The sequence below is a fragment of the Papio anubis genome, chromosome 1 (assembly GCF_008728515.1).
Source record: "Papio anubis isolate 15944 chromosome 1, Panubis1.0, whole genome shotgun sequence".
In the NCBI taxonomy this organism is placed as follows: domain Eukaryota; kingdom Metazoa; phylum Chordata; class Mammalia; order Primates; family Cercopithecidae; genus Papio; species Papio anubis.
Window position 1 is genome coordinate 84,762,978 of NC_044976.1, and position 9,566 is coordinate 84,772,543.

Genomic DNA, 9,566 nt, shown 5'->3' on the forward strand with positions numbered 1-9,566 from the left:
TCAATACCTAACATGTATGTACACAGTTGTTTAATACTTACTTTTATAATGGAAGCAGTATTTATCTGCTCAGTAAATGAACTATAATAAAACTTATACCTCTGAAATGATTTACAATTTAAAATGTACTTTTTCATGCATAATCTCAAATAATCATCACAACAACCCTGCAAGATAAGTTATCTCCATTTTATAGATGAGATAACTGAGGCTCAGAGACATGAAGCCTCATAGCTACTAAGTGACAGATGCAGGCCTTCAAACCAATTCCTCTGTCTCCCAAGCCAATGTTCTTTCCCCATTTCTTTCTGCCTCAGTGATTAAAAGAGGTGGCAGTGGTGACTTTAATATGGAGAGATTTTCCTTTGTAATTTCTCAACAAAGATAAACTTTATTCATCATTAAACCACTAAATACCAAGATTTGAATTTTTTTTTTTTTTTTTTTTTTTTTTGAGACAGAGTCTTGCTCTGTCGCCCAGGCTGGAGTGCAGTGGCGTGATCTCAGCTCACTGCAAGCTCCGCCTCCTGGGTTCACGCCATTCTCCTGCCTCAGCTTCCCGAGTAGCTGGGACTACAGGCACCTGCCACCATGCCCGGCTAATTGTTTGTATTTTTAGTAAAGACGGGGTTTCACCGTGTTAGCCAAGATGGTTAAGATTTGATTTCTTACAACAGACAAAAAAGAATTCTAAATCTCCCTTGATAATAAAATGTTTAGCACTTCTTATTTCATTTAAATATACTCCTATTTTTCTTATGTTAAGGAGCCCTGCCTCTGCAATGGGGAAGAGGGAGATGGTGGGGACACTTTAGCAATGATACACTGCTGGTGTACAGCACTGTGTGTGTGGTATGAAAACTGAATTGACCTCTAGGATAGAGGACAAGCTGCTTGCCCAATATGACCACCTGTACTTGAATGGCAAAAGTGATCTATACTTGGGCTAAGCTGCACTTCCCTCTGCTGCCCTGGGGTCTAGGCCTTCCTGCCACTGAGTCATGAATTTGGCTCGGAATTGAACTTTTCTCTAAAGATCAACACAAAAGGAAGGAAGTACATCACTGGCTAACCTTTCAGAATGCCCCCTGAAGCAAGGCACAGTAGATGCTACCAAATTCTGTCAAACTCCAGGTCAACAAGCCCCCTAGAATCTAGAAAAACAGTTCCAGATACCCTCTAATGAGGAAATTAAGTAATTTCACACTATTTTATAAGCAACCAAAGTTTGTATTTATTAAAGGTCCCTAATCAAGTGACTTCAGGGCATTCATAAACCCTTGAAACTGTAGGAAAATGTGTATATGTGCATATGTATTTATTTCCTAGAGACAAAATAGCTTTTCTTAACATCTCAAAAGGGTCAATGACTATAAGCAACCTGAAGAATGTGCTTGATTTCTTAAAAAAACTAGTATTATTTTCAATGATAAGAACAAGAATGTTAAAGGTGATGATTAAATGTTTTATTAGCATGGTACAACTTATTCACCTTTAGAAAATCATTTTTCTGAGGTAAGAAATTACAGGGAGAAATTATGGACCCATTGGATTTTTTATCACCTGAGAATATAAAAAGTAGATAAGAGCATGATCATATACCTTATATAGAAAGAATAAGGGGAGTAAATCTCATTTTTAATGACTTAAATATTAGTAATCTACTATGATAACAAGTGTTGACACTGTGTTTTTTATATATACAGGTGCTGATGTTATAAAAAATGATGGAATTTACTCGAGGTATTTTTTCTCCTTTGCTGTAAATGGTAGATATAGCTTGAAAGTGCATGTCAATCACTCTCCAAGCATAAGCACACTAGCCCACTCTATTCCAGGGAGTCATGCTATGTATGTACCAGGTTACACAGCAAACGGTAAGAACCATTAGCACTGTTATTTGAGTAACATCATTTCATGTACATATCTCTGATGGGTATGTGTGTACTGGGGTGGCAGGGAGTGAGAGAAAGAAAATTTCAAAAGTCTTTACACTTAAGTCCATACATAATTTGTTGACTGTTTCTTCAGTCCTCAGTGATTCGTGGTAGGCGGGTAACAGGAAGGCAATAGGTAATGTCCACAGATTATACCTACCTTTATTTTAGTCATTATGTTGACCTCTTTCTTGTTTCATCAGAATTACTAATAGTTAATTTCTCAGTTCCTGCTTCTGTGTTTCCTCTATAGAGGTTTAGGCAAGAGAAAGAGGCAAAAAGTTATTAGCAGTTGAAAGAAGGAGGCCAACAGCCCAAACAGTCCACACAGGAAATGAGTTCCTAAATAAATATGAACTTGGATGTTACAGACAACTAAGTGATCCTGAAGATGTTTTGTTTTCCTTCAAGAAAAAAATGCAAAATAAATGGAAGATATTTATCTTTTTAACACCATTATAATAGTTCCTGATAGGAAGCAGTGGTTAAAGCACAACAGACAAACAGAAATATGTCATGCTATAGTCTTTGAAAAAAATCTCAAAAAAGACTTCTAAGCATTTGTATTTCCAAAAATGCAGATTCTTTATAAATATTATTCATGTATTTTAAAAGTTATAACTAATCATTTGGACTATTCCATAACATGACTCTATCCTTTTTGTTTACTTTTCAGTCCTCATTCTTTCTGACCTCACCAGTATCAAACACAGCCAATTGATCCCTCTTTTGCCATTTCCTGGTTTCTGTGATACCTCACTCTCTTAATTACCTCTTATTTTCCAGAATTTTTTATCAGGCTCTTTTTCCAGCTCCTTGTTTTCTAGCAGGCTGAGTATGTTGGCTGAGTCTGAACCTTCTTACTTTCCCGTCTGGAGCCACATTGCCTGGCTTTGAAACCCAGCTCCTCCATTGACCAGCTGTGTGACTTTGGGCAAGTGACTTAGCTTCTGTGTGTCTCAGTTTCATCATCTAAAAAAATAAGGGTAATAATTGCCCTCTTCATAGCCATGTTGGGAAAATTAAATATCTGATACATGTAAGGCCTTAGAAAAGTGCCTGGCACATAGAAGGCACTCACTAAATACTACTTATCATTACAGTAATAATTCTTATTAATCTCATTAATCCGTATGCCTTTAATAACATCTATTTGTGTATAACCTCCAAATTCATAACTTTAAAATTATTAAATTTAGCTAAAATTTCTTTTTTAAGCTTAAAATCCAGCTCTAAATGGCTCATTAACATCTTGAATTAGATGTTTTACAGGAATCACAAACCTTGTAATTTAATTTTTGGTCTTTTTCTCCTTAGCCTGCTTCTCCTCCCAGCTTGCTCATTTTAGAAACCTGGAATTTTTTTTTTCTTTCATTTTAAACCAGGTTTCTCTTCTTCACCATTCTATATTCATATCCATCACCAGCTTTTGCTTGACCTCTCCAGAAGACCTCTTGAACTGCCTCTTTCTTGCCCCCCTCTCTACACTATTTCCCATCCCAAGCTGCTATCTTCTCTCATCTGGACTATTGAATGGGTAAGTGGCCACCTTGTTGCTTGCTGTGCTTTAATTCATTCTACACCAAGCAGCCAGAGTGTTCTATTAGGAAGCAAATATAATTTTGTCACTTCCCTGCTTCCCTACAGCATGTAACATTAAAATCTAAAACCACATTGGACCATGAGGTCCTGTGTAAACTTCTCTCCTGCCTCATCTCAAATGACTCACTTTGCTTTTAATTTAGCTTTTCTAACTTGAAACCTCTTTTCACCTCAGGGTTTGCTGTTCTCTCTACCTAGAATGTTCTTCCCTTTCTTCTTTACCTGGTCAGTTCCTACTCAACCTTTAAGAAGCCTTTCAATGTTACCTCCTTGATACCACTCTAAATTATAGACCCACTTTATTTTCTTTCATAGCATCCTACCTTCCTTCCTTCTTACACTTATCATGCTTTGTAAATATGTGTTTATTAATGTGATTAACATGACTTTAAATTCCATGAGGGATACTGTTTTGTCTGTAATTATTGGTACAGCATATGCCCTCAATAAGTATTTACTGAGGCCGGGTGCAGTGGCTCACGCCTGTAATCCTAGCACTTTGGGAGGCCAAGGCGGGCAGATTACAAGGTCAGGAGTTCGAGACCAGTCTGGCCAACATGGTGAAACCCCGTCTCTACTAAAAATACAAAAATTAGCCGGGTGTGGTGACGGGCACCTGTAATACAGGCTACTTGGGAGGCTGAGGCAGGAGAATTGCTTGAGCCTGGGAGGGAGAGGTTGCAGTGAGCCAAGATTACACCACTGCACTCCAGCCTGGACAGCAGAGTAAGACTCTGTCTCAAAATAAAATAAGTAAAATAAAATAAATATTTATTGAGTGGATAAATGGATGAATTAGTGAGCAAAGGATTGTACAAATACACTCAGTTATTCTAAAGATGTAGTAAATAAAAAAAGGTTTAAGAAAGTCTCACCGTGTCAAGAACAAGCTATTCAGAAGCTTTGTAATTTGTCGTTTTGCCTTTTTTTTTTTCTCTTTTTTGTCTCAGGTAATATTCAGATGAATGCTCCAAGGAAATCAGTAGGCAGAAATGAGGAGGAGCAAAAATGGGGCTTTAGCCGAGTCAGCTCAGGAGGCTCCTTTTCAGTGCTGGGAGTTCCAGCTGGCCCCCACCCTGATGTGTTTCCACCATGCAAAATTATTGACCTGGAAGCTGTAAACGTAGAAGAGGAATTGACCCTATCTTGGACAGCACCTGGAGAAGACTTTGATCAGGGCCAGGGTAGGTTTGCTCATTTCATGACCTATTTTTCCATAAGACAGCTTTTCTAATAACTAGGTCAGGGGCTAGTTGAGTGAAAATAGCTTTGGAGGTTTAGAACTGAAAAAGGTACAGAGGATTGTTGTGAAAAGCTCTGAGTTGCTGATAAGGCTTTAAATCCTGGAGTCCCAGAAGGACAGTGCGTTGCTACCCCTGGAGTGAGGAGGCCCTGGCTAACTCACTGATACTAATCTCTCAGAAATCTTGACTAGAAGCATCAACACCATGTGTTATGGTATCTGTTTAGTAGAAATGGGCTCTGCACTACAGAGCGTGTGCTTCCCAGTACTGGAAGTGATTTCTTTCTGAAAGCTGGGTAGTAAATATTTATTCATATATTTATCAGTAGGCTTCGGGGAATTTTTTGTGTAACTCATGCAAACCTTGGTGCATTTTTGTTTCCTACTTCTGGCCGTTATTTTTGTTAGGAAGGCTGGGACCAGTCCCCTGATTCAGGGCTTTCTTATTCTTGCTTGGGCAAACATTGACAGAGTACCTTTTTCTATTTTCCCTTTTCTAAGGCTTATGTTAACTTTCAGGCTTCTACCTCCGTTGTCTTTTTCCAAATTTTTTACCCAATTTTCACAATACCATTTATTCAGAAATTTTATTTTTCCCCCATTAATTTGAATTCCACCTTTATCATATACTAAACTTCTGAATGTGTTTTGGCCTATTTTTTGATGTGTCTATTTATGCATCAGTAAGTACCACAGCGTTTTAATTATTGAGGTATTTTAGCATTTGTATATCTGGTAGAGTTAGTCTTTCCACATTGCTGTTTTTAGACTTTATATGTTCAATTTGATTGCTTAATTTCCATATGAATTTACAATAAATTTGACTAGTTAAAGCACAAATGAAGCATTTTAAATAAAATCACATACCAGGCCGGGTGCAGTGGCTCACGCCTGAAATCCCAGCACTTTGGGAGGCCGAGGTGGGCAGATCACCTGAGGTCAGGAGTTTGAGACCAGCCTGGCCAACATGGGGAAACCCTCTCTCTACTAAAAATACAAAAATAAGTCGGGCTTGGTGGCGCATGCCTGTAATCCCAGCTACTTGGGAGGCTGAGGTAGGAGAATCGCTTGAACCCGGAAGTCGGAGGTTGCAGTGAGCTGAGATGGCACCCCTGCACTCCAGCCTGGACAAGAGAGCGAGACTCCATCTCAAACAAAACAAAACAAAAACAAACAAAAAAAAATCACATAACATTTACAAAATAACTTAGGAAAAAAATAACATCTTTTATGTTGAATCTTGCTTTTCAAAAAAAAAAGTCCTCAGGTTTTAATGAGTCATTGTGTAGTGTTTTAAAGTTTTGCTTGTATTCATATTTCTCGTTATGTTTATTTCTAAATATTTTGACTTTTTGTTGCTGTTCTCATTAGTAATTTCTAATAAACTAGAAAATATACTCAAAGTGACTTAATTTTCCTATTTTTTAATTTCAGCTACAAGCTATGAAATAAGAATGAGTAAAAGTCTAGAGAATATCCAAGATGACTTTAACAATGCTATTTTAGTAAATACATCAAAGCGAAATCCTCAGCAAGCTGGCATCAGGGAGATATTTACATTCTCACCTCAAATTTCCACAAATGGACCTGAACATCAGCCAAATGGAGAAACACATGAAAGCCACAGAATTTATATTGCAATACGAGCAATGGATAGGAACTCCTTAAAGTCTGCTATATCTAACATTGCCCAGGCATCTCTGTTTACTCCCCCCAATTCTGATCCTGTACCTGCCAGAGATTATCTTATATTGAAAGGAGTTTTAACAGCAATGGGTTTGATAGGAATCATTTGCCTTTTTATAGTTGTGACACATCATACTTTAAACAGGAAAAAGAGAGCAGACAAGAAAGAGAATGGAACAAAATTATTATAAACAAATATACCAAATGTCTTCCTTCTTAGATATAAGACCCATGGCCTTTGACTACAAAAACATACTAACAAAGTCAAATTAACATCAAAACTGTATTAAAATGCATTGAGTTTTTGTACAATACAGATAAGATTTTTACATGGTAGATCAACAAATTCTTTTTGAGGGGAGATTAGAAAACCCGTAGGCTTTGGCTATGAACAAATAATAAAAATTATTCTTTAAAGTAATGTCTTTAAAGGCAAAGGCAAGGGTAAAGTTGGACCAGTGTCAAGAAAAGTTTGTTTTTTGAGGTGGAAAAATAGCCCCAAGTAGAGAAAAGGAGGGTAGATCTGCATTGTAACTCTCTATGTGAAGCAATCATTTAGTTACTTTGATTAATTTTTCTTTTCTCCTTATCTACACAGAACAGGTTGCTTGTTTACAACTGAAGATCATGCTATATTTTATATATGAAGCCCCTATTGCAAAGCTCTTCACCTCTTGCTATTTTGTTACATATATTACAGATGAAATCTCACTGCTAGTGCTCAGAGATCTTTTTTTCACTGTAAGAGGCAACCTTTAAAAATATGGGTATTACCCTTGTCTCTTCATACCAGTTTTGTAAAAAAGGTCTATTGAATTTATTTGTTTATAAGTTTCTACTCCCATCAAAGCAGCTTTCTACGTTACTGCCTTGGGTATTACTGTATGATAGTTATAGTCCTTATAATGCCTTAACTAAGGAAGAAAAGACGTTATTCTGAGTTTGTTTTAATACATATATGAACATATAGTTTTATTCAATTTCAACCAAAGAAAAGGTCAGCAGAGAGATACCAACCTTTGGAAATGATTAGCTGGCTCTGGTTTTTGGTTAAATAAGAGTCTTGAATCCTTTCTCCATCAAGAGTTACTTACCAAGGGCAGCGGAAGGGGGAAATAGAGGTCACAAGGAAATAAAAATCATCTTTCCTCTTTAAGTTTACTCCTTCCTCTTATTTTTTAAAAAGATTATCGAACAATAAAATCATTTGCCTTTTTAATTAAAGAGTTCAAAACTTTATTGAAGAATATACATAATAAGGTAGACTAGATCTAAGTTTTATAACCAGGACCAATTAAGAATAAAAATTAGATTATGTTTTAGGGTGGTGGAGAGGGAAATGTGGGGAATTGGGACAGGAAGAAAGAGACAGCATGAAGCCCTAAATGAGAGACTCAGACCAGTGCTGGGGAGAGAAACAACCAGCAACTCTCTCTACCCAGGCCACCTCCTTGTAGTTTATACTGATCCAGTGTCTGGCCTGTTACTTTCTAAGTTTCACAGTGCCTACATTTTCACAGATGAAAGCTTCAAGACCCTTGCAGCTCAATTCCTAGCTGGCAGTCAGTCCTTCCTCCCTCTGTCGCTATTATACTTGCTAGCATGGAATTTGCTTCTCTCTAGTTTCAAACTGGGCTAGTGAAACACAGAGATGGATGGTAGTGGGTTTCAGGTTCTCGAATATTTTCCTCATTTTACAGACAGGAAAATGGAGGGTTGGGTGAGTAATTCAAAGTTTTATACTTGTTAATGGCAAAGCTATACAAAGGAAGAGCCAGGTTCTCAGACTACTCCTTTACTCCTATTTAAGAAGGTGTGGGCAGATGCCAGGGTTTCTACCTAGAGATATTTAACTGTTTCATGATAAGTTCGCAGGACAGCAGATCTAGCTTTAAAGAAACCTGGTAGGTTTTGCTGTTGATGTTGTTGTTGTTTGTCTTCCATTTTGTGGGTACAGGAATGGAACATATGGACTTAAGTCCAGAAATCAGTGAGTATAAGAGGCAAAATTAAGGGATTCTAACGATATTAAAGTAACAAACAAATATAACAGTGTAGAAAGAGTGATCTCATGAAGTGTGTAGGGTAAACACTGTTCAGTGGTTGTAAGGAGTGAAAATATTAAACAAAAAGAAAGATGTAGTAAATGTGGGAAAACACAGATTTAGAGATTCCAGCAATCAATAGAACAGAGTCATAGTAAATGCCCTGTTGATTCTGTATACCTGATTTAAAAAAAAAAAAAAAAAAGAGAAACAATAGGGCATTTGGCCAAAAAGAATGAAAAACTATGATGTGCTCACTGGTCACTAGTGGAATACCATGATGTCAAAACATGTGACATCATTAACAATTTGACCCAAGATTGCCAGAAAAGGAAGACTGTGGGCCAGATGCACAGTTATCTGAGAGAGGGAAGAGAAGTCTATGGAATTAAGCAATATGGACAGATGCTATTTTCAAATTCCAAAATAGTCATTGTTATGTAGTGGATAGAAATTTGTTCTGGAAAGTGAAGAGAACATCCCCCCATTTTTTGCCCTCTTCTTTTAGGGATAGTAGAGGAAGATTAAATCTCAATGGAAGAGAGACAAAAGTAAGGGATGGAGGATTTTTAAGAGCTGCTAATATAGCCTATGCACTGAGCAGGTCACTGTTTGTGTGGACACCATCGACTGTCCTAAAAGTACCTTTGTACTTGTATGTTAATAACAGAAAGTCTTCCAAAAAAAATGTTGTGTATGCTTTATCTTTTATTACTATGCAATTATTCTTAGAAGAGTTAACCCCTAGATATAGCTTACATTTAAAACTTAATGTGACACTGATAGTAAAGCTGCTCATATCAAACTAATCCTCTTACAAATAACAATTATAATTCTGGAAAAAAATGTAGAACACAATTCTTGAAGCAATGGACACTGACAAAAGCAGATAGAAACTGAAGGAGATATGACCCTTAAAAGGGGAGAATAAATAGAGATGAGATATACATTTAACCAAATTTTTCCCCAAAGGCTCTCCCTAGTTTGCTCAGAAAATCTGGATAGTGCTCAAGCTGAAAGCAGCCATCTTCCCAGGTTGACAAGTCAGAAGTA

The 9,566-nt window shown here is 37.1% G+C and overlaps 1 protein-coding gene across 1 annotated transcript in view; it reads left to right on the forward strand.

Annotated features, from left to right (window-relative positions):
- LOC101006695 (calcium-activated chloride channel regulator 2) overlaps nt 1-9,201 on the forward strand; it is a 33,276-nt gene extending 24,075 nt beyond the window's left edge. The window contains exons 12-14 of the mRNA XM_003892142.5: nt 1,707-1,877; nt 4,490-4,723; nt 6,217-9,201. Of these exons, the coding sequence (XP_003892191.1) occupies nt 1,707-1,877; nt 4,490-4,723; nt 6,217-6,659 (848 nt within the window). The 3' untranslated portion in view covers nt 6,660-9,201. The remainder of the gene's footprint in view (nt 1-1,706; nt 1,878-4,489; nt 4,724-6,216) is intronic.
- Nucleotides 9,202-9,566: the final 365 nt, after the last annotated feature.